Source organism: Alosa sapidissima, chromosome 6, assembly GCF_018492685.1.
Source record: "Alosa sapidissima isolate fAloSap1 chromosome 6, fAloSap1.pri, whole genome shotgun sequence".
Taxonomy (NCBI): domain Eukaryota; kingdom Metazoa; phylum Chordata; class Actinopteri; order Clupeiformes; family Clupeidae; genus Alosa; species Alosa sapidissima.
The window spans coordinates 5679148-5704793 of NC_055962.1; the positions used below are offsets into that span (position 1 = coordinate 5679148).

At 41.3% G+C, this 25646-nt stretch overlaps 2 protein-coding genes and 1 long non-coding RNA gene across 6 annotated transcripts in view; 1 reads left to right on the forward strand and 2 right to left on the reverse strand.

The window, feature by feature from the left end:
* Window positions 1-7867, reverse strand: part of LOC121711131 (ankyrin repeat and SOCS box protein 2-like) — a 21984-nt gene extending 14117 nt beyond the window's left edge. Inside the window, exons 1-3 of one of the 4 annotated variants that reach the window (XM_042094465.1) lie at window positions 7611-7867; window positions 5360-5648; window positions 556-621 (exon numbers count right to left, since the gene is read on the reverse strand). In XM_042094465.1, the coding sequence (XP_041950399.1) occupies window positions 556-621; window positions 5360-5640 (347 nt within the window). In that variant the 5' untranslated portion in view covers window positions 5641-5648; window positions 7611-7867. Of the gene's footprint in view, window positions 1-555; window positions 622-3376; window positions 3469-5359; window positions 5649-7610 lie in introns of those variants that run through there. The other 3 variants (XM_042094466.1, XM_042094467.1, XM_042094468.1) reach the window with 3 other exon arrangements.
* LOC121711154 overlaps window positions 1-18785 on the forward strand; it is a 22434-nt gene extending 3649 nt beyond the window's left edge. The window contains exons 2-3 of the long non-coding RNA XR_006032264.1: window positions 7005-7009; window positions 18773-18785. This is a non-coding gene — a long non-coding RNA (uncharacterized LOC121711154). The remainder of the gene's footprint in view (window positions 1-7004; window positions 7010-18772) is intronic.
* LOC121711136 (ankyrin repeat and SOCS box protein 2-like) overlaps window positions 17223-25646 on the reverse strand; it is a 13902-nt gene continuing 5478 nt past the window's right edge. The window contains exons 6-9 of the mRNA XM_042094478.1: window positions 22243-22414; window positions 19668-20241; window positions 19361-19508; window positions 17223-18280 (exon numbers count right to left, since the gene is read on the reverse strand). Of these exons, the coding sequence (XP_041950412.1) occupies window positions 18114-18280; window positions 19361-19508; window positions 19668-20241; window positions 22243-22414 (1061 nt within the window). The 3' untranslated portion in view covers window positions 17223-18113. The remainder of the gene's footprint in view (window positions 18281-19360; window positions 19509-19667; window positions 20242-22242; window positions 22415-25646) is intronic.

Here is a 25646-nt window from a genome sequence, read left to right on the forward strand (position 1 = left end):
TGTCATGGGCGACTTCGACCACTTTAATTTAAAGACTGTTATGCCTTAATTTCATCAACATGTTTCCTGATCCACAAGAGGAGCCAAGACATTATACCATGTAACATGGCTAATGCGTACAAAGCCGTTCCCCTCTCCCACCTGGACAATCTGACCACCTCTCATTAGCCACGTTTACATGGACTTTTTTTTTCAATCAGATTGAAATGAATCTTATGAAAGATTTCAACTGAACTGTTTACATGAATGTTAAATAAACCGACTGGCGTTTATAATCTGCATTTACATAGAACACCCATTTAATCATTTAGAAGCTCCAGGTTGTTCTGCCGCCATGGAAACACATTGTTCACATCACTCTTCATTAATACCAGATAGGGAACATCCTAAAGAAGAAATTAACTCCAACAATCGGATTACCTGTTTACATGGGTGGATTATTTAATCAATCAGATTATCAGAACGGAGTTCACCTCTCTCACCTTTTGTTTTGGCAAGTTAGCTGTACACTTGAGGTACTGGTAGTAGTGAAGTCATCCATTCATCAAGACTCACCTACACAGAGTCCAGCTGGGAGGTATTGTCTTTCTTTCTGAAGTGTCTGCCTGGCTGTGACTGTGACTAGTAGAGAGGGCCCAAGAACGCAACATCAACAACAAACTAATCTCCCGACCTCATGTTTCGTTTTCTTTTTTTATTGCTAATCAATATTTTTTGACAAGGAAGTTGTGTGCAAACAGGAATATATATATATGGGTTAGAGGAGGGTCCCTATATATCCAAATACCGATAGTATCGATACAAAATTGGTATTGGTATCGGATCGATACCAGCACGATGGGATTGATCGATACTTTCATTTCAGTTTCTCTTGTCTACGTTCACAATACGTTGCTCCCGTTTCACCAAGGACTACCCTACCTTTGTGCAAACACCACTCTTTTTACATCTTGCATGCACACTTTATAAATTATTAAAGGTGCAATAAGCGATTTAACGCGGCCTCTAAGATAAAACATTTTTTATCACATACAGCTAACATCACCTTACCATCCTCTAGCTGCCTGTACCCCGAATACATGGTAAAAAAACAAGGTCTCTAGGTTCCAAAAACGGCCAAAGAACAACTTTGGCCAACCTTGCCCATAAAAACAAAACAAGCTGTTCCAGCAAATCACCAACAAAATGTGTTTCAATTACAAGGGCGGGTGGGGGAGAGAGTGGAGTTAGCTATCTGTTTTGTTTGAACATCAACAGAAATGATGTTACCCTGCACCGCTTATAGCACCTTTAACATTGGAAATCAGAAAATCATTTAGAGTTCATTACACTTTGTTCAAATTCGGCATATTCACATTGTAAACTATGACATGCTGCTCTTTCTTACATAAAAGTATATAAGCTCCTTTTAAAAAATATCACTATTGGTATCAGTATCGGCAATACTTGTCCTATACATGCCCTAAAATGATTTGTAACATATTCAGATATATTCAACATCCTGTATACACTGGATTACATAAGCATTTTATTTATTTTTTTCGCGGTGGATGAAACAGTTATGTGAGGTTAAGTGAAGTTGTGAGACTCTTACTGTAGCAAATGTCAACAACCCACAACCTGCTTTACAATGAGGATATATAAGCCTATGTGCTATGAAACACTGTTAATGTCATTGTGTCAAAGAACCTACGACAGTGATGTTTTGTCTGCACATAGGCTAAAATACTACCAAATCCCAAACAAGGTATAAATAGATTTTTTTAGATTGATTTTAACAACACAAGGGGTTGTATCCCTTTTTTGCAGCACACTCTGTCAAGAAACCTAATGCATCACTGGGTATAGGCCCTACTGGCCTATACAACAAAACAATTTTTACATTCTTCATTCCTTGAGAGGTTTTTAGTTTTTGGTATCAAAACACAGTGGGGAAGAGAAAGGAGCCACCTGAAAGATATATATTATGGGCTACATGGTTTGGTTAAAAATGATCTGAATTTGAGTTAATGTTATAATGATTTAAAAAGTAATCCCTTAAATCAGTGACCAATGTAACTTTTTCTGAATACCATCCATTTAATTTGTAACTATATTTAAATACAGCAAAATACATATTTTGTACACATACAATACGCAATCCCGTTACGTGCATTCCGTTACTTACCAACACTCTATGCGAGTACATTCATAGGGCACCAGGTCACATTATTTATCACACATGTTAAAAAAAAAAATGCATTTTCCCCTGTGGGCCACTGTTACCTTTCAGATTTACAAAATAGTATGACAATCTTATAATGATCGACTTAAAATTTGGACTGAATTAAATGAAATTATGGACTTTCGTTAAAACCAAAATTTGACAGACAACTGATAATAAAGGACAGTAAAGGACAATAAAGGAAAACTGATAATAAAGGACAATAAACTTGTCTTTGGACTTGACTGCATGCAGCTGGGGCTACTCCATGTGGCTGAGTCTAGCCACAACAGCATTGTATCCGAGGTCACAGGGTTTAGCTTGTTTTCATGGTGCCCTGCTATTTTTTGCTCAGATGGCATGTGAACGTCTTCCCAGCGCATAGGTGCCAAGACCACTGTGACAGAATGCTCCAGAACAGGTGCTGTGCATGTGGGCTTGTGGGATGCCTTGTCGTGCCTGGCGGTCTGGCCTGGTGTCTGATAACAGTAACTGATATGCGCTGGAGCTTCCAGCCAACTAGCAGTTTAGCAGATGAGTAAGTAAACATGTGTCGCAGGTTAGCATAAGGGGAGAGGTTAATCAGTTAGAATGTTAAGGTAAGTTAAGTTACTATATTTGACCTGAAGGAAGTGTGTCATCTGCATTTAGGGTTTAGTGTGCACACATACACTAATACCTAGTGTGCTAGCTCAACAAGAGCACACAAACACTGGAAGCACACATACACAGCCTGAGCTGTGGGAATGCCCTTGATTCGGTGCCTGGGGAGGGGAGGGGGGTATGCTCAAGGGCACCTCATCCATGCACCCATATGTTTCCTACCAGTCAGGCATACCACCCTTCAGTTACAAGTCTGATTCCCTAATCTAATATTTCATTGGACCACCTTTAGCTTTGATTACGGCACGCATTCGCTGTGGCATCGTTTCCACAAGCTTCTGTAATATCACAACATTTATTTCCTTTCAGCGTTGCATTAATTTTTCGACTTTTCGACTTTTCAAGATCTTGTTTTGATGGCGGGAGATTCCTCATTCTTTGGGCACATTACGTTGCTAAACCTACACCTGACCAACTGCAGCAACCTCAGATCATAGCACTGCCCCCATGGGCTTGTACGGTAGGCACTAGGCATGATGGGTGCAACACTTCAGCCGCCTCTCTTCTTACCCTGATACGCCCATCACTCTGGAACAGGGTAAATCTGGACTCATCAGACTACATGACCTTCCTCCATTGCTCCAGACGCCTCTCCCTCACAGCTGTTGAAAACATATGCTATACAGTTATTGCATAGGGTGTAGTTAAAGTGAATTCCCTAAATTATAGAATAAAATACATTTCCACAAAGCAGGTTGGACATTGCTTTTGTATTTTGAAAACACTAACACTCGATTGGGGATTATTGGTGAACAGCCTGTGGCATATATATTTTTCAGACAATATGCAGAATCTTTTCATTTACGAATTTACACAAGCAGCCAGCACACCTCCCTTATTATGTGCAACTGTGTTGCCCCTAGCAGTGATCTGCTGCTTGGACTCTTCATAGGAGTTCATTACAAGGCTATATAACCTGTTCCTCCTTGTGCGTGAAATAAACTGCTCAGATCGATCCATTATGTAAAGGTGAGTAAAATGATGCGATAAACGCCCTTTTTATGGGAACGCGCATTGAAACTAAAGAGGAAAACCTGGCTTGACAAATTTACTCGGAAGTGAGCTTCGTGGTACCATTTACTGTAACTCTGATTGAGAGTTTTGTATTTTTCGATCCAGGTTATCCAAAGAAAGTCTGGGTATGTTCAGCGTGCTCCGTAGTATACCCCCACTGGTCATGATGGACCGCAGTCTCCTGCCAGAGGGGAGTGTCTCAAAAAGACTGTGTCTGGGGTGGGATGGGTCTGCAGCAATCTTTCCTGCCCGCCTCAGGGTCCTGGAGGTGTTCTGACTTTGAAGAGAAGGCAGGCTGCAGCCAATCACTCTCTCAGCAGAGCAAATGATGCGCTGCAGTCTTCCCCTGTCCTTGGCAGTGGCAGCAGCATACGAGATGGAGATGGAGGAGGTGAGGATGGATATGATGATAGAGTAGAAGTGCACCAACATCGACTTTGGCAGGTTAAATTTCCTCAACTACCGCAAGAAGAACATCCTCTGGTGTCCTTTTTTGATGAGGGAGCTGATGTTATGCTCCCAATTCAGATCATGTGAGATGATGGTTCCCCGGAAGCGGAGGGACTCCAGTGTTCACTGGGATGTCATGGAGTATAATGGGGGCTAGTGAGGCTGGATTCCTCTTGAAGTCCACAACTATCTCCACAGTTTTGGCAGCATTTAGCTCTAGATTGTTGTCACTGCACCAGGTTAACAGAATGTCAATCTCTCTCCTGTAGGCAGACTCATCTCCTCCAAAAGTGAGTCCAATGAGGGTGGTGTCATCGACAAACTTTAGGAGCTTGACAGACTTGTGACTGGAGGTGCAGTGGTTAGTGTACCAGTGCTGATTGTTCGATGATCTGAGACACGACTGCCCATCCTCACATGTTGCTTCCTGCCAGACAGGAAGTCAATGATCCACCTGCAGGTGGGATCAGGCACATTCAGCTGGTAGAGCCTGTCCTGCAACCGAGCTGGGATGATGGTGTTGAAGGCCGAACTAAGTCCACAAAGAGTATCCTGGCATAGGTGCCTGCACAATCCAAGCACTGGAGGATGTGCCATATTGACTGCATCGTCCACAAATCTATTGGCTCTATAGGCAAATTACAGGGGATCCAGGTGGGACAGTGGGGCAATGGGACAGTCCTCTACCTTTGTTCTACCATCTTGAGCAACCAAGGGGCCATCAACCAGTGCAGTCCAGACATGCCTGCAGAGCCTTCACAGCCTCATTTGTACACTCATTTGTCCAGCATAAATACAGTACATGTAAAAGAACTTACATTACTGAGTGCAGTATTAACATTGGCCAGATCTTTCTAATAACTGCTATTTTGTGATCATTGTGTGTAACACGTTTGGCTGAGAAGATAATATAGCTCAAACAGCATAAAGAACACGAGTCATCGTTTAAGTGCCGTTCACACCAAGAACGATATAGTTAAAGTTATCTTTATAGTTATCGTTCTTGGTCTGAACGACCCTTTATAGTACCTGGGAGGGTTGGATGGGCAGGGCGGAGGCTCAGGCTCATGTTCAGGAATCCGGGCAGGGGGACGCCGTCTGATGACCGCATTCGGCCTGGCTGGAGGTGCCGCTGTTTGGGGAGCCCTGGGGGGTTCAGCTGCGGGCGTGGAGGTGCACCCCTCCATCAAGCTGCGTTCAATAGCCAGCTGTAGAAGCTGATCATCAGACATGTTACTGTACAAGCTGTAGTCTTCAAAGCCCAGTGTTGAGCCCGAGGAGCTGGACATGGAGACACTGGCAGACGCCATGATGCACCCTGGAAAAGGAACAAAGCAGAGACACACTTGACCCTGGTCTGCGATTGTTTTTCAGTCACTTTATTTTCAGTAAGCTGCCATCTTTTCTTACACATGAGCCATTTGTAATATTTGATCTAGTTTATTATGACCGCCGCGGGATTGTCGCTGGGCCTCCCGAAACACAAAAAAAAAATCCTAAATAACTACCTGTCCTGAACAGTGGTACCGAGGATGACAGCATTTCTTATGGTATGTTGGTCTCAAGTGCCCGCATCAACCGAGCCCATAACCACTCCACTCATTTGTGATTTGAACCCCCCCCCAGGTAAAATATGAAAATGCAATTTTATACTGCTTTAATCGCCCCTATCTTCAGTTGTGATATTCTGAACTTCACCAAATTCCATGTGTATGGTTAACCTGACATCCATGGGGGCATGCCAAGTTTCGGGTAATTTCATCCATGGGGTGTGCATAAAATAAATGAATTTAGGTGTACATTTAGACCCATCGGCCTGTAGATGGTGGTGTTGAGCGAAGGGTTGCTGGTAGAGGATGATGAGGAGAGGAGCTACAAGGCAGGACTGTCTCACTCTCTCTCACACACACACAAACACATAAACACATCCACACGCACAGACACACACACACACACAGGCACGTACACATTCACACACACATGTATGTGTCACAAGGTCGGTTCGTTCTCCGCTCACGGGCCTCAACCCTGCCACCTTGACACACACACCGGCATGGGAAACGAACGCTCTAACCACTGAGCTAAAAGCCCAGGCTCCCAACTCAGCGGTTAGAAGCGTTCTTAAGGTTAGGGCTGTGAGGATTTACACGGGCAACTAGCATTGCTAGCTCAGTCTGCCTCCGTTACACTCACCTCCCTAAATCCTCACTCCCATCCGGGTCACGGCACCAATGTCACAAGGTCGGTTCGTTCGCCGCTCAAGGGCCTCGAACCCGCCACCTTGACACACACACCGGCATGGGAAACGAACACTCTAACCACTGAGCTAAAAGCCCAGGCTCCCAACTCAGCGGTAGGAAGCGTTCTTAAGGTTAGGGCTGTGAGGATTTACACGGGCAACTAGCACGCTAGCTCAGTCTGCCTCCGTTACATATGCATACACACACACGCATGCACACACACACACATTCACACGCAGACACACACACACATTGTCATACATAAACACACACACACATGCATACACACACACGCATGCACACACACACACACATCCACACGCACAGACACACATTTTCATACATAAACACACATACACACACACAGGCATACACACACTCACACATACACATGTACACAGGTCATATTTTGTACCGCTATACGATACATCTAGTATTTGTCTATACCCCATGAACTTTCAGGAGATGTTATCAGAATCAGATGCACTGATGGAAACACAAAATATCATTTGAAAGCCAAAGGATCACATGTGTTGCTGAAATTTGCACAAAGTCATTGGATGTGTCTTGACTGTTGCTTTGACAGATTAAGTGCTCTGAAATCCAGCCTGCATTCCAGCTAATCTTGCTTTCCCACCCTCACTGTATAAAAATAGACCTTTGCAAAGTACAGCACACAAATATAGCCTGCATCATACTACAAATACATTTCAAGGAAATCTATGGAAAAAGTTCAGTAATAATATGAAATCAAATGATATATGTATTGACTGATTGAAGCATTCAATCCACTCCAATATAGAGACATTAAAATTATGTCTGTGATAATGGTGTGACTTTTGCAGTGGTGCCAACATTTAATTATTTTATTTATCAATGAACCAAAGGTGTTATCAAACATATAACTCTCCACAGTTTTAGAATCATATTAGCAGACATATCACCATGCCTTAACACCAGCTCAGAATAAAAGGACACATCCTTGAGCTCATAAGTGCAGAATGCAAGACAGATCAGGTCATACGAGGAGCAAGACTCACCCTCTCCTCCTGGCAGAAGATTTCTTGTATGTTTTTTCCGTCAGCAATACCCACTGCTGCCGTTCTTGTTGGTGTTTTTCCCCCCCCCTGTAAACACTCCTTGCTCCTGAAAACAGCTGTTGAGTTTCCTTTTGTACAACAGGGTCTCCGTGTGTTTATGTCATATCTCCAGAGCGTGTGCATTGTGGGCAATGGTGAGACGTCCAAGTCTGTTTTTTTTTTTTGGAAATCTCTTAGCTCGGGTTGCTTAGAGGGGCTGGTGGCCTACTTAGTGGTGCAGCAGGGGACTCACCCAGACAGTGCTGCTATGCCCAGCCACCCCCCCCCCTTTCACCCTCAACAGGGAAATACCTCTTGATAGTTAAAGGGTTAGAAAGTCACAAGAGTGAAGACTTATACTGACATATAACCACAGGTGCCTGAGAAACACTTGGCTGTACTTTCCTATGGCAGCCACATGGTTTCGTGATATCATTCCGTCCTCATTTCATCTGACTTTAATGGCTTGCATATGTTTCGTCTTTAATATCTGTGGATGTCTTATTGAGTTTCAAATAGATCAAAGTACATAAACGCCAAGGGAAGACAAACACATAGTGTAAATGCCTGATCTGTATTTATAGACAAACAAATGTATGCAGGGAGGTCAGATTTATAAGCAAGGGTGTGCTCTTTCTTTCTTCTGAATCGTTTGGTCATTCTGCAGTGGCTGGGGAAGGGTCTTTGTAGTCACAGAACTGGCACATGTTCAAAAGAACACACTCACTGCATTGTAAAAAGATTTAAACATGTAACATTTCATATTTATTTTGCATAAAGGTAAGGTAATAGTTACAAGAAGATAAGTTATCTTCTTCTGTAGTGTCATTGAAATTGATGTCACCGAAGAGACCCATCACAGTGAGTGGAGAGAAGTGGCCCCTGGGGACCAAACCGAATGTTTCCATTTAGTGACTAAGGGCCCTATTTTTGTTGTCTAAAACGCATTGTCACTAGTCAAAAGCTTATTTAAATTTAGTAGGATGTCCAGTCCACATTGGGAGTTTTTTCGTTATCAACAAGGCGTTCCTTTCTTAAGCAGTCATGGGTGTGTATTGGGCGTAACATCATTCAAACCAATGAGAATGACATCTGTCATTCCCTTTAACAGCGCAACTTCAAACAGTGCATCGGTATTGATAGTATTGATGAAGTTGCGCATTTGAAGTAATCTGCTTGCACGCGAGACCATATGGAAATCATAATGATTTTGGATACGTTATGTTAAGGTCAAAAAACCGTTAAGGGTTCCTTTAATGTATTTTCGGCAAGTACATTTTAAACTGCTATAACATAATTCCCTGATTTTCCGTCTCTTTGCCCCCAAAATGGTAAAATTCCCTGACTTGACTTTCCAAAATTCCATAATATTCCACAAATGTTACTTGTGTAGCCCAGTGCTTATCTAGTGCATCATGATGAGAGATTTGTTTACAAATTACAGCAATAAATGAATATTGTCATGCATTTTTTGACATGATAATATTCATATCATGCCATTTTTGGCCATTTTTACATATATACAATTTCTGAAACCATGTCTATTATGTCTACCATACCTAGGGAGAACAATTAAACATCTGACTCACAAAATCAGAAATACCCTTCTCAGATTCAGTTGCTCTTTTGATCTGTTTCTTTAAGCCTGCCTGTGTGCTGTGGGGTTTTATGACATTGTAGCCTTTCTAATTTTGAGGGGCAACCTGATTCTAAGAAGGCATATGACCTTCTTTTGGTATGGCAGCAATGGAGACATTTTGGTCCCTGAAATGTTTTGAGACTGACATGTTGTATTTTTATAGCTGGAGACATTACTCAGATATGAGACCAAGAGTTTAACCGTTGCAACAGTAGCAGCAGTAGCAGCAGTAACAAGTCAGGTAAATGTCATTATAAGTGAGAGCACTTTCAGTCACCCCAAATACATAGTGCAACTCAAGATGGTAATACAGTTATGTGCAGAATAATAGCAGTGTGTTTTAAAAAATTGAATAAAGCTCAAAATCCTTAGAATAGCTGTTAATAATAATTAACTAATTAATATAATATCAATGCATTGGAAACACTGCACATTCAATTTCAAATTAAAACATGACCAAAATTGATCAAGTTTGTGTTATACCTTTACAGAAAGTGAAGAAAAAGGAATGTTAGGCTGTTCAAAAAAAAAGCAGTGTTTGCATTTTTCTTTTCAAACTCAAACATTTACTGTATAAACTGAAAAATGTCTCAAGAGTTTGCTTTACTCTGAATCACTGCATTATTATCTAGTTGCATTACCATTATTTCTGAGAATTGCTTCACATCTGTGTTGCATGGAGTCGACCAACTACTGGCACCTGTGAACAGGTATTCCAGCCCAGGACGATTGAATTGCATTCCACAATTCCTCTGCATTTCTGAGGTTTGCCTCAGAAACAGCATTTTCGGTGCATATGGGTCGTTGGACAAACTGTCTGCGGCATGGTGGTGCACAATTCATGTTATAGGGATGTTTCTCACACTGTGGTGTTGGACCTATTTATCGAACACCAGGGGCTGTATTTTGCACACTGGCGCATGGCGTAAAACTCGTTTTCCACCCGCGCAAAGTTTAATTCGGTATTTTGCACGTTTATTTTTTAAACAATGCGCCCAGGGTGTGGCAATTAACAACCTAGGGAGGGCCCTGGCGCATTGTCTAAAAATCACTACTGTACACCTGGTCAGAAGTCTATGGCGAGTTGTTTATATGTTATTTTAAGAGCGTATTGCCAACAGTCATATTGGCAGGTGCACGCACCATCCTTCTATCATTCATGAACGCACACCAGCACACGTCCATGCAAAACATTACAAATTGCACGATTACAATGGGAAACGTAATTAGAATGAAGATATTACGAAATACTGTACATTTCATGATGAGTAGTAATTCACCATCATTTGCAAATTGGTAATGACGGTTAAAAGTGATTAGGGGAGAGGCGAGAGACACTTGGAGCACAGCTGAAGACGCACTGTCACGAGATATAAGCAACTCCTCTGCAGGATAAATGTTGTTTTGTTCAGTCATTTGAGCAATATTTGGGTAAGTGTTGCTTTTTCAGTCTATGTTTTCGATGGTAACCCATTGTCAGTCAATAGTGAAAGTAATTGCATATAACTGTCTTGTCGTTGACTGACACCTTGGTAAAGTTAGTTTCACTTTGCCAATGAGTTCAAATAATAGATTAGTGCAAATGCGTGAAGGCTATGCTAGGTTTTAGTAAAGCATGGTTTAGTGGAATTCCATACAGTCTCGCAAGCAGCCTCCTTCAAATGCGCCGTTGAATGCCAAAATACCGATGCATTTATTTGACATATCGCACTTTGCGTCGTTAAAGGGAATGATAGATGTCATTCTCATTGGTTTAAATGATGTTACGCCCCAAACACATCCATATGACTGATTAAAAACCCTAGGAACACCTTGTTGCGCCATGCGCTTGATGTTTGATAACGAAACCCCTCCCAATGTGGCCTGGACATCCTACTAAATTTGAATAAACTTTTGACGAGTGACGATGCACTTTAGAATGTCATGATAGGGCCCCAGAGATCATGGATCAGCCCAACGTTCCTTTTTCTTCACTTTCTGTAAAGGTATAACACAAACTTGGTCATGTTTTGATTTCAAATTGAATGTGCAGTGTTCCCAATGCATTGATATTATGGAATTTTAATTATGACCGCCGCGCAGCGAAGCGGCGGTCATATAGGTTTAGTCAGATCTTTTTTTTTTTTTTCTTTTTCGCATGCCCAAATTTCCGTCAATGAGTCCCGGGACACTGAAAGACCGGGGTACACGAAACTTGGTGGGCATGTAACCCCACATGGATAGCATGGAACCGTCGTTTTTCGTTTTGATCTGTAGCCCCCCCGATGGACTGGACCCCCCGAAAGGAGGGTAGGGCAGACACAGTTTTTTGTGAATATCTCGAAAACCGTAGGGTTTAGGAGGACCATTTTTTTTTTTGTATGTTGATCTCAAGGGGCCATGTCAACCCATTCCATAACCACTCATTTCATGTATAGCGCCACCTAGTTAAACACAAAAAAGTAAAAATGAGGTGTTGTAATTGAAGGTATCTGTGACCTAACATAGTCAAAACTGCACGAAATTGGAAGTGTAGGATCATTATGACACTCTCTGTATGCACGCCAAGTTTGGTGGAATTCCGTTCATGGGGGGCCACACAATAAATTAATTTATGTTACTATACACCAACTGGCCTGTAGGTGGCCGGAGACAGTTTTCTGTGAATATCTCGAGAACCGTAGGGCCTAGGAGGTCCACCTTTTTTATGTATGTTGGTCTTAAGGGGGCATGTCAACCCATCCCATTACCACTTATTTCATGTATAGCGCCACCTAGTTAAAAATTAAAAAGCAAAACATTAGGTGTTTTCATCACAATATCTCTGGCTGACAAGGTCAAAACTGCACGAAATTAAAAGTGTAGGATCATTATGACACCCTCTGAATGCATGCCAAGTTTTGTGTACTTTCGTTCATGGGGGGCCTTACAATAAAATAATTTATGTGTACATTTAGTGACGTACACCAACAAGGATTCCCGGGACACTGAAAGACCGGGGTACACAAAACTTGGTGGGCATGTACCCCCACATGGATAGCATGGAACCGTCATTTTTCGTTTTCATCTGCAGCCCCCCCGCTGGACTGGACCCCCCGAAAGGAGGGTAGGGCAGACACAGTTCTCTGTGAATCTTTTATGGTATGTTGGTCTCAAGGGCCCACATCAACCTGGCTCATAATCACTCATTTGTGATTTGCCCCCCCCCGGTAAAAAATGAAAATCAGTAGGATTAAAAGAAAACCAAAATAAATATTCATCATCATCATCATGGCTGCATTTTCAGTATTGGCGAGAAGTAGTCGTTTGTCCACTAGATGGCGCATCGTTGCAGTGAGACGTAATTTTGTTGTAAGTTAAAAGTGGGTTGGAAAAAACAATGGACGCTTCATACAAGGACTGTAATTTACCGCAGCGAACATCTAATAAGGATAGGACGATGTTCACATGAAGTGTAATTCCCATTTCTTCTTGAAGCCGAAATAAATCTGAGGATGTTTATCGGACATGCTTGGTTTTTACTGCAGGTACGTTAATCTTGTAATATCAATAAGGACCTAGGTAATGTTACCGTTAGCGTTGGTTGAGTGATGGAGGCATTTGATTTATTGCATTTGTAGAAAACTATAAATGCGGTTATACCAAGCAAATGTATAGCAGCACTGTTTGTATCTTTCGACTGTCATTTATTGCACGTGCTACAAAATCATTCTGTGCAATGGAAGATTTACCAACGTTACACCGGTCTGATACAGTTTTGCCTATACATGCGTGAGACTGAGACGCCTGTTTATTTTGTTTTAAGTGCGTGCAGGGTAGGGGAATCGATGTGCTTTGATTACAGCTTGGTAGTTGTAGTCTGTGAAATTAAAAAGCATGTGTGTGTGAAGTATCCAAACAATGACACCTTCATTTCATTATGGCTGCTTTAGCAAAACACCTTAAGCTACTGTGTAGTGGGTCCCATTTAGAAGTGGCTACTTCATTCGCGCTTTCCTTGACTCATGGAGCTGCGTGAATGTTATTACAACTTTTCGCCGCGATATGACAGTTTAAGTCCGCTTGATACTGTAAGGCGTAAGCCATTGGTTTCCAATGGAGATTTTATTTGTGTCGCCAGCATAGCCTATTGACAATTTATGTTGTAAATAGGCCTACCTTATAATCCTACCTGTAGCTTAGGGAAGTTAACAGCTTTCTATTAGGATCTAGTTTGTTAGTTACCATTTTGTCATAACTCCCTGATGCATTTTTGCATTTAGAATAGCCAGAGCGTGTATATCTCAATCAGAAAATTAAACAATATCGGGTGCCTATGGACTAGGAGCCTGATCTGCCCGCTATTTATTTTTTGATTTCTTAAAAGATTGAGCTTGGTCTGATGAAAGCCAGACTAGCCATGGACCTCAGTTAAACAATGCAAGGGAACATGAATCAGCCTATATTTGCACGAACAATAACGGACAAAAGCTCTTCAACTTTGGCCCGTTAAAATGTGTATGAACAGTCTAGCGACGCATTTCATCAAGGCCCATTTGGACATGTCAGTTATTTGCACCACTGGTTAGATGTAAAACAGCATTTCGTTTCAGACTAGGCTACTGTTACTTAATTTGTGCATTAACAATAACGTTTCAGACTACTGTTACTTAATTTGTGCATTGACAATAAAGTATTACATGAACTAAAGATGACTAAAATCTTATGTAGAAGAAGAAACATTCACAAAAAATCCATCCATCCAAAAATGACCTTTGTTTTTGATAGCTGTTGAAAACGGCATGGAACTGACAGAGATGTTTTTGTTTAAAAATACATAAAAAATAAATAAATAAATAAATAAATAACATTATGCTGATACCTTTTGCTTTTCCCAAATAAAATGTAGCCTACAGGTGTAAGTGACCTTTCATCAATCCAGTTGCAATGGATGAACTGTGATGAACTGCCCTACTTGTGATTGTTTAGAGATTTTAAAGGTTTTATAACAATTCTACATCTTCTTTGGCTATTCTACAATCTATTCACCTTTTCAGCACCAGTAGGGTACTTTCTGTGCAGCCGCACACACACACTCAGGCATGCCAAACAAGCATACACAAAAGTTTCAAGAGTGGGGGATGGAGTAAAATATGGAGACAAATTGAAGTGTGATTTATTTTCGCGGAACGGATGTACAGGACTGAGCGGCGGTCATATTTTGTACCGCTATGCGGTACATCTAGTTAAATTAATGTTAAAACAGCTATTCTAAGGATTTTTAAAAATAAATATATTTTGAACTTGAACTTGCTTATAGCTACCTTTAAAAACAACTTCTGCTTCAAATCGAAAGCACAATGGCAATTTTGCCTTGCTGCTGCTCCTGACAGCGTTTTGGACAGGCACTGGTGTGTCTTGCTACTCTAAACCAATTCTGTGAGGTTTTCAAGTTAGTCAGTCATGAATAGGTTGAAAATTAGGTTGCATTGTAGAATGTTATTGAAATCTATTAATGTACTTCCTGTGTGATGCCTTCTAAAAATACTCTGCTGAATATAATAAGTATTATCTGTAGGTCATTAAAAGCAACAACACACTCATCAACACAACACTCCTCCAGAGTCTACAGTGGTCCCCAAACTTTTTCTTCCGAGGGCCAGCTCACTATGCCTGGCTCTAAGAGAGGGCCAGAGACTCCGAGTATATCAGTAACCATAAATATCTTAGCGCTGTGAACAAAGGCAGTCTACCTTAGTTGAATATTCCATTACATTTAATCTATAGGCTATTGCAATTTAATGCCATTGTTATCTGTGTTTATATTGCCATCTTGCCATATCAGTGTAAAATGTAGCTCAAATGAAATAATACTAATAATAGCATTCTCAAAACTATAAGCAGGGAGTCCCAAAAGTATATTTTGAACTCTGAACTTTGCATACACAGCTGAAGTTGTGAACAAGCAATATCCTACAAATAAAGTTCTCAAACTATGAGTTTTATGAAGTGGTGGCAGAAACATCTGAAATGACCACTATTCTAACTTTTACTTACCTGATGAGAACTTTGTGAACTCTGTATGAATATTTGAACGAGTGAATAAAAAATATAAATAATTATACCAGAAAGTTTCAGAATTATGACTTGAATAGAAGTTAGTTAGTTATTAACAATTAATTGATAAACTTTTAGAATACTTTGAGCACTGATGCAGTCAGCAGAGGCCTCTTACATTGTTTGCAGGTACAGTAGGCCTACTATACATTTCATTCCGTTTTCGATGGCAAACGCGAAACTGCGCCAAAACAACCACCAGTGGACAAAAAGAGTATTACATGTGTACTGTTAAGACCCGCCATAGAGAATGCATGGGGGAAATTACGGAGGTTATAGTTTGACGATGTCGTACTCCCGTGCGGGCCGGATCCTATTTACCACGGACATGTTTTGGATGGGGCCACCTAAAATGAGGTGGCGGGCCGTATGCCGTAGTTTGAGGACCACTGGGCAGACTGGATACAGAGAAGAGTGTAGACTCTCCACTCTTCTCTGTATCCATTCTGCCAATGTGTCAACTTTCACTGACCCTTGTTGTACAACGTATAACAGTCATTTCACAGACTGAATGTTGTTTCGAATTTACTTTAGTTTCTGTTTTGAAGCTCATTTGACAGCCACAATTACTTTGAGTTAAGGCATAACAGAAGGATCCACAAACTGAAGCCTTTGACATTTTGTAGGCTACAGTAGAAAATATGGCATGTCATGTCTGAGAATCTTTCCTACATGTGTTAATATAAAATTGTTTCTACTATCCATGTCTTGATATAATATAGAAAAAGAAAGAAAACTCCATTTGGACCCTTGCAATGACCATCTTTATTTTGCAGTTTACAACAGTAAAAAGCATGTATATTTACAAATATGTGTTTTGTGATATGTTTACAAATGTTACCTACCTGCAACAAGTCACATGGCTGAGGTGCTATGTGGAGTTTTTTGTTTGTTTGTTAAAAACATCCAAAAATATCCTAGAAATAGGAACATTTGTGAAGAAACAACCTCTTTGATGTAATGTCAAAATGTCTTTCCTGCTGTGTTTTCCAAATATCACATAGACTCATGGAGCCCATTCAATATGTCTTCCCTTCTGCTACCTTGGCTAGCTAACATTAGCTACAATAGCGTTTATGGCTTAGTGTGCTTTCCGTTTCCATTTCCATTCAATCGCCATAGACGAAACTCTCGTCCCACCTTGCAAATCGCTGGAACCCGATACCTCATGGTCATGGCATTTCCTTCTTTGGAATTCCTGTAGCTGAGCTGTGTGGGCTGGTGTATGTCAATTTTGGGGCATATTACACAAATGCTGATGCCAGTGTTTCCCATACATTGACTAATCTGTGGCGGGGCGCCACGAAATAAAAATCGGCCGCCACAGATGAATATTCTATGTTAAATTTAATTTAATTTACATTAAATATAAGGTCAAATCCTTGCATTGCCATTGAGCTGCGCTTTTTACGCACGCAGCCTTTCCTTGCCCCTCCCCGCTCTCTCTCGTAGCCCGCTGCCCCTCCTCTGCATGTGCATTTAACAAAATATTCATGATTGTTGAAGGATTGTTGTTACCACATAGAAGCATTGCATAGAAGACGTCTGGCTAAATTGCTATTAAATCCGCTTAGCATCGTGACCATGCTGTGCAAATTTGTTCAAAACTGCTGCATTGAAGTGAACTCTGCTAAGGTCTTATCACAACATAGTAGGCTACATTGAAGAGACTAAACTAAGTTAAGTTATGAAATCATATCTCAAAGCTAACGTTAGAATACTGTTTGGATGTCGAATTTAGCATGCTTAGTCTACAGCTGCTTGTTAATTTCGTTGAAGGGCTCATTTTATTGACTCTGACACTGAATGTTTGCAAAATCCCGATGTAAATGGAAAAGTGTTTTCCAAAATTCAAAAGGGCTTGTCCCAAGGAGAAGTACGAACCTTTATTTTAACACCCCCCCCCCCCCGTTGTCAAAGTCAGCTACCGCCACAAATTGAATCCAATTCTGTGGGAAACACTGTAACGCCATGTGTTACGAAACATTGGGGGTTCGTTGACCTGTTTTCAGCGGCCATTTCAAGTTATGGGATTTGCATATGAAGAAGGCAACAATTGGATTTTAGACGGATGTCCGTTTTACTCACCAAGCTATCATTATTCAACTATGCCAAGGTAAACATAGTTTTGAATTCTGTAAAACACATTTGATATGCCTCCTTGACTCAAGATGTGTTTCCATGATATGGCTTTCCTCCCAAAGTCTCAGCATAAACATAAACTTGTGTCATATAATTGGGAAAACTCAGACACACAATATTAGCTTTTACCTAATTTCCATTCCGTGCCTGGATGGAAGCTTTGTTTGTGTTAAAAGTTCTATTGAGTGTTAGGCTGAATCTCGATGTCCCCCCTAAGGTCTAAGTCCTGACTGCACCAGACTGTGATTGACGGTCAGACGGTAAGGGTAACCTTGTGTTTTGCGTCATGAATTGTGGGTAAATCCATTCGGTAAAGTCTGCACCAATGCCAACTTACGGAAAGGGTGAGAGCAAGCCCTCATGCACTTCACAAGTCTTTCATTAAAGTATGTGAGTCTGTGAGGGGGACATCGAGATTCATCCATTGTCAGTGCGCTGTTCAACTATACTATGCGCTTTGCTCAGTGCAGCAAATCACTATTGGAAGTAATTTGTTTCAGAGTGTGGTGGTGCTGTTGTCGCATTGCATCTGTGTTGACTGAGAGAGTCAACTCTGAAAGAGCTGTTCCATATCTCTGCAACTGAAAGTGAATATGTAGCCTACACACTTAGTCTAAACCACAATGCAAGAAATCCTCAGACTCTCTGTTGTCGTAGAACAGGTACTTGATGAGTCGTCCAGGCAGAGGAAGGCTGGTCATTCTCCTCAGTCTCTGACATCCTACCCACTGGCGGATCTTCACTCGGCACAGATGGAGCAGGGAGGAAGGTGGTCCTAAGTTTCAAGGACATTTCAAGGTCATTGGATTTTTGAGTGCTGTGAGAACTTTTTGGGAAAATGTCCGTCAATGAAGGTTAAGCACAGTAATCCATTGGTATATACTTTATAGACTCAACCAATAAGGTAGTGTACTTGTGGGAACATAGCTTATGGCAGTGTTTCTTAACTGGTGGGTCAGGACCCAAAAGTGAAGTATGAATTTACTTTTGTTGAGGACAAGGGACAGAAACCCAAAGTGTGTGGACTGAACTGCTGGCACATGAGAACATGAAACCATCAAAACTAAAACGGCAATGGAAAAAAAACACACTGTCAAAGACAAAGCCGGCAAGTACTTTGAAAGGCAACACAGTAGTTGAGGACTTGGCAAATGTGCCTAACATCAGCATGTTCCACACAAGTACAGGCACTTTCAGCACTCTACGCTACCTCCTAGTTCAACGCATCAGTTGGCTTAAGTGCTAAAATGACAATAGGAAATTGAAGGTCCCAAGGCCAGACCAACACTGGCATTTGGAACATCTCAAGTGCAGCCAATGAAACACACAATAATCATTACATTATTTTAAAGCTGGAGTTGGCAAGATTTTTTTGATCATATTCTGAAATCGACACTATGCTCTGACAGAACAACATAAATCAGCCGGTTTTAGAAAAAAACCCGCACTTCTTCCTCCACCTAGAGCCTGTTATTTGTTTTGCAAAAATCCACAGCTCCCGTTTCTTTTGGTCCAATCAGAGCAGGGCTGTGTGAGATCTGACCGTCAATCACAGTCTGGTGCAGTCTGGTGCGCACTGACGAACGAGCACAAACTCGATGAGAGTGTGCTCGGTGGTCGTGGGGGAGGGGCATGAGAGTTGTAAACATTCAAAATTTTGGTTTTCCCCTCAATCTGTCAGACTTGCCAACTGCAACAAACAGTGCACTCACTCAACTTCATTCTGCTAGAGTAGAAATGAAAGGTCAGTCATAGATTAATTTTCCAAAAGGTGGACAGCCATCAGTTGATTAGTTTTGGGTTCAATAGCCATTTCGACATAAAATGAAGACTACCAGGAAGGAAAAGCACATACTTGATTTGATGTATTCCCAGTCCTTGTTGCTGTCCAGAAGTTCAATCAGTCTTGAACACAATTTCACATGACCCACATAATCTAACAGGAGATCAATTATAGATCCAGCCCATGGAGAGTGAGAAGGATCTGCCATCACTTCACAGAACTGAAAATAAAAATAAAAAGATAGCTCAAAATTTGGAAATAGGAATAGGATAAGATAGCTCAACATTTGGAAATACTTGGCCAATAACCCTGATTTACATACATTTATTTACATTTACAGAAGGTTATACATGAATTCAAAGAATACTTTCCCCCTGACCTGTATTGTTGTGGTATGAGGATCTTCAGTTCTATACATGTGCAGACTATCCCAAGTGGGATGTCTGATCTTGACAGGAGGATGTGGGCCGTTTCCATAGACACAAGTGAAACAAGCACTGGCATCACATCCATTATCCAAAATGAGCTTGAACATGAGTCTATACTTCATACAGAAGAGGAGCACCCCTGGGAAGGTGGTTGGGTGTGTTGGCAAGCAGGCATTCACATTTGCCCCATGCTCCATCAGCAAGGATGCCATCTCCATATTACCCTTCCTCACGGCTACCAGAAGAGGGTTGAAGACATCCAGATTGGGGTCAGCACCAGCCTCTAACAGCATGGAGGCTGCTTCTACGTTGCTGCTGCGCACCGTGAAGTAGAGTGCTGTGGTGCGACGGTCCTCATACATCATAGAATAGTCCACTGACAGCTGGGTGTTGACATCAAAGCCTGCCTCAATGAGAACCTCCAAGATCCCATCTCTGTTCCGCTCTGCTGCAAGGTGGAGTGGACTAATACCACTGCGTCTCACAACTATTGTGCAGGTATGTGGAAGCAGCAGCAACACAACTCTGTCCAGACAGTGAAAAGAAGTTGACATTACAGTAAATGAAGAGGCTTGTAGCAGCAATGAAATAGTGGTAACACTTTACTTGACGGGTGAGTTCATAACACATTCATAGCAGCTGTCATAAACTGCACATAAAGCCTTCATGACTGTTTCATGAGACATGACTCAACATTCATACCAAACCTTTCATGAATGTGGAAGACAGAATGACAACAACTTGTCAAAATAAAAGTCCAACAAGTCCATCGCAAAGCAGCATTGCCGTTTTTGTTCCAAATCTCTTACCTGATCACATCACATCTGAGTCAACAGGCTACTCCAGTGCCAAAAAGTCAGAACATGGTCAAGCAAATAATTTTTGTTTCATAAAAATGTATTTGTTTTATGATGTAACCTTTGCAGATGATTTCTCATTTTTTGCTACTGTGAATGTCCAACTGCTCCAGGTTACACAAATACGGGTCAGCTGAATGTAGGCTAGTTTACCTCCCAGTGTTAAACTCTGTGATTACGAATACTTCACAACTTGTATAGTAAAGTGACATTTGATGTAGACTTCATAAGATATTCATGAAATATTTACAAAGGCTGGAGAGATTAAATGAATGGTTTCCAGGTTACACAAACAGGGAAAGGAACAAAAACGGCAATGCTGCCTTGCGATTGTTGGACTTTTATTTTGACAAGTTGTTGTCGATCTGTCTTCCACATTCATGAAAGGTTTGGTATGAATGTTGAGTCATGTCTCATGAAACAGTCATGAATGCTTTATGTGCAGTTTATGACAGCTGCTATGAATGTGTTATGAACTCACCCAACTAAATCATTCATTACACTGGCTACCAATTACTTTAATATGTCTCTTAAACTTTTGGTGCATAGCACGATAGCAATAATGGTTCAGTCACTATACAACTCAATAAACTTGTGATAACTAAAAAAGAGCATGTAAAGCAAATGACTTTCAATGTATGCCTTTAATACGCCGTTAGTGGCTAGTTATAAGTCGTTCTGATTAGGTAATTATAACCGTCGCTAGCACGGTCATATAGGATTTTTTTTCTTTCTTTCCGTCATCAACTTTCTGAATTTTTGGTCAACAATTCCTGGGGCATCAAAACACCGGTGTACATGAAACATGGTGGACATGTACTGTATCCCCACTAGACTTTTATGGAAAGTAACTATTTGGTCCCCGGGGGCAACCCCCTTGCTTTGGGCAGTTGGGTGCTGCCGGGCAGTTTTCGGTAAATAACTACTGAATCGTTGCACCCAAGATGACTACATTTTTGTGGTATGTTGATCTTAAGGGGCTAGGCTGCATCAACTTAGCCCATAACCACTCAATTGTAATGTTGCAACCCCCAACCCCCCCAGTAAAAAATTAACATGCAAAAACATGCCACTTTAATCACCACTATCTTCAGCTGAGATGTACACCACACACACACACACACACACACATGAACACCACGCACACACACACTCACTCACTAACACACAGAAGCACATTCACTAACACTCAGAAGCATTTATTTTTGCAGAGAGAATGTGCAGCACCGAGGGGCAGTCATATGTTGTTCCGCTACGTGGTACTTCTAGTTAGACCACACAGAACCTGTCAGCCTTGATAAAGGTAAATTATCAAGCTTTAAGTCATCAAGTTGATTTATGTGTGTACTTACAGCAACTGCGGCCAATGTGGGTGTGTAATTTAAGGGAGGTGTGTGTGTGTGTGTGTGTGTGTGGGGGGGGGGGGGGGTTATGGTTAGAGGTGCACCTGGTCTTGACAGTCTTGGTCTTGACCTCAACTTTGTCAGCCAACAAAGGTAAATTATCAAGATTTAGGTCATCAAGTCGATTTATGTGTGTTACAGCAACTGCAGCCAATGTGGGTCTAATTTAAGGGAGGTAGGTGTGTGTGTGTGTGGGGGGGGGGTGGGGGGGTTGGTAGGGTAGGTATGAGTGTTTCACAGTTTAAACACATCTTGAGACCACTCACCGCACATGTCCATTCTTTGATGCAACATGAAGAGGGGTCAGTCCTGCTTTAGTTGTTTTGTTCACATCTACTCCTCTGGACAGAAGCAGCCTCACCACCTCCTCATGGCCATTCTTGGATGCTTCATACAAAGCTGTTGCTCCATCGTTAGCTTCAGTGTTAATATCTCCTCCTAAAACGTACGCAAGAGATGGCTCATGAACTTTTATAAGAATGAAGAATAATAAAGAAAGTAACTGGATCATGACATTATTCAATAGGTATGTGTGTAGGTAAGCCAAAACATGGTCGAGGGAATAAATAGTGAACGGAGGACTTAATCAGAAATATTCAGCACTACAGGCCCACAGTAACCTCCACAATGCGGTTTATGCCGAACATCAGAAAGCCACAATGAAAGTTTTTCACACATAGATCTCTCTTTCAGGAGGTCACCGAGTATTGTAGGTACGAAAAAACTAAAACAATCAGTTGTTCCAACCAACAGCTAGAGCTGCCAGGCATCTACAGTGCTACACTCTGGGGGCATGTTCATGAGCCCCCTAGCCTGGCAGGCCATCCTATATCATTGAAATGTATAGTCTGGAATCGAACCATTCACCTTGCTTAATCCAAGGGGCGGGCAGAGAATTGTCTTTCAAACTGCCAGGGCATGCAATAGGCCAGCGCTACGACCATATCCGTATATGTCGGTCGGCAAAACGTCAAATACATCCTTCTTCGAAAGGAATGACTTAAGTGCATTGTGTTGCTCAACTTTCAAAGAAAAGCACAAGTCCAACTCCTCCAAAGTTGACGGCAACGCCAATTCAAACAAGCGCTCTTCGTTCGCCATAGCCACCTTCCTTGTTGTTCACCGTCGCAGGACTGCCGTTATCCTGTTAAGCCCGTCTTAAGACTCTCTAACAAAATAGAGCGCTGTGATTGGATGACGTCCACGGCGTCAGCCAATAGAAATCCCTATGGTTTGATACTAGACGTACAGGCTGATCAAATTAATTTGCCGCCGCTAGGGTGCGTCTAGATTTCTAGGCTATGAGCCCCCATGTTCATGTGACAAATGCCCTTCAACAACACAAGAGAATAAATGAAAGGTATGTTGACCTCCATAAGTGAGGGAATAGTTCTCAAATAAATAAAACAAATAAAATAGCTACTCATATTAAGATGACCATATCCACAGTATATTTAAATTCTACAGTATATTAAATTAAATTGCTGATCAACTGAAAATGTTACAAACTTGCCTGGATGAGGACCCAAGATTACCTCGTGAGGAGGATGGTAAATGAAGCAAAGTTTACTGAATGCTCCTCAGATTTTGACCAGAGTAGTCTTCTATGGTCAGATGACATGAACATTTCTCTGTCCCACCCCCATCTCTCTCTCTCTCTCTCTCTCTCTCTCTCTCTTTCTTTCTCTCTCTCTCTCTCTCTCTCTCGTCTATCTTCACTGTCCTATAATCTGAAAGGCAAAAGCCCCAACATAAATTTACAAAAAGAATGAAAAACGTTTTGTGTATTTAATTGAATCAGAAGACTTTTCACAGAGACAAACTCTTTAGTGTTCCCTCCTTTCGTGGAGCTGTCGTGGGCAGCCGTGGCCTACTGGTTAGCGCTTCAGACTTGTAACTGGAGGGTTGCTGGTTCGAACCCCGACCAGTAGGAATGGCTGAAGTGCCCTTGAGCAAGGTACCTAACCCCTCACTGCCAGGGGCGGATTATAAACTTTTGGGCCCCTGGGTCCAGATGTATTAAGGACCCCTCACTTATTGTCGTATATGTGGGAGGGGGGGTTGGGGGTCCTCCCCCAGAACATTTTTAATTTGTTTGATGTGATTTCCTGTATTCTGGTGCATTTTGGGGATAGCCAATACTAAATTCAATCAGATTCATAGCCTACATCCTGATGTGTTGATATTGAGGCAATGATTCCATGCAAAGGCTTGGGCCTGGGTTAATGAGTAATAGTGTTCAAAAGGAATCACTGAACCCTCTCAGAGTAAAGACTTCCTATAGGGAAAATTCTTCTAGGCAAATAGTTCAGAATCTTGATGAAACTCACTAGTGTTAATTTTGCCACCTATTTTTAATTTAGTCTTAGTCTTAGTCTTGTGACGAAATGTCCTTTTTAGTCTTTGTCATATTTAGTCATTCAAATATCATTTTTGTTAATCATGTTTTAGTCGACTAAAAGTCTCGTCATTTTAGTCTAGTTTTAGTCAAAAGAAAACTAAAAGTATCTTAGTCTTAGTCAGTTTTAGTCAACACATTTTAGTCTTTTTTTTATAACAAATTATTTCTGATTACCATTTGAGTCAAATAGTGTTTCACACATCTCAATTTCCCAACAATATTGTGTGTCCACAGGGCTACTCGTCTGTTATAATTACTCATTCTGATTTTTTGTCAGTCAGTATGTTTACATGCACAGGTAAGTCGAGCTACAGTTATAGCTCGGCTGGGATTTGACCATAGACAGTGAAAGATTTGACTGGACAACTGTCATATTCGTAGACCAGTGTTTCTCAAAGTGTGGTCCGGGGATCACTGGTGGTACGCAAGCTATCCCAAGTGGTCCGCGAGCAGACGTGGTAAAATATAATATAGATGAGTTGTTTGCAATACTGAACCAACTTGTATGTAAAAACAGTTCTCCAACACTGTAAGATATGCCAGTTTAAATCATACAGTATGAATCCACACAATAAGCAAAGTGCAAAGACAATAAGCAAGGTGGTTCAGTGAGTAAGCCTATTGTGTAGACTAATTATAGGCTACTGTTGTAGTAGGTCTAATCTTTTTTTTAGTTAGTTAAGTGGTCCTGAAACTGAAAAAGTTTGTTGAGAAACACTGTCGTAGGCCAAAGTATTAATGTTTTACTCCGCCTCGCTAGATGGCGATATGTGCCCAAACACAACACATTCCCCAAACAGACTCTCCATCTTAGCCATAGCTAACTTGCTAGCGAACTTTCCATTTTAGCTTACTTGCTAGCAAACTTTGAATCATCAGTCTAACTAGTTAAATAGTTGACATTACATGATGAACATTTTCGTATGGACATTCTGGGGGATGTTCATTTGTATGAGAGAAGCTTCAACTTCTGGGTATGTAGCATTGTGGCATAAAGCTTAGGTAGTCATCTTGCTAACTCTGGCAGAAATCTCCAGTGTTCTTGTTCCATGTAGTTTCGTGTTGCAGCCACAGGGTTGCAGCAACAGCACGTAGATTAGCCTACAGGAAAGCTGTTGCGTATGAACTCATTCGGAATATTTTGAAACGTAACAGCTAGATATTCTGTCTTCTCATTTTGTAGACGAAAATGAAGAGAGATTTTATCTTAGTTTTTATTTCATGCAAAACATTTTAGTCTTGTCTTTTTTCGTCAACAATAATGCATCT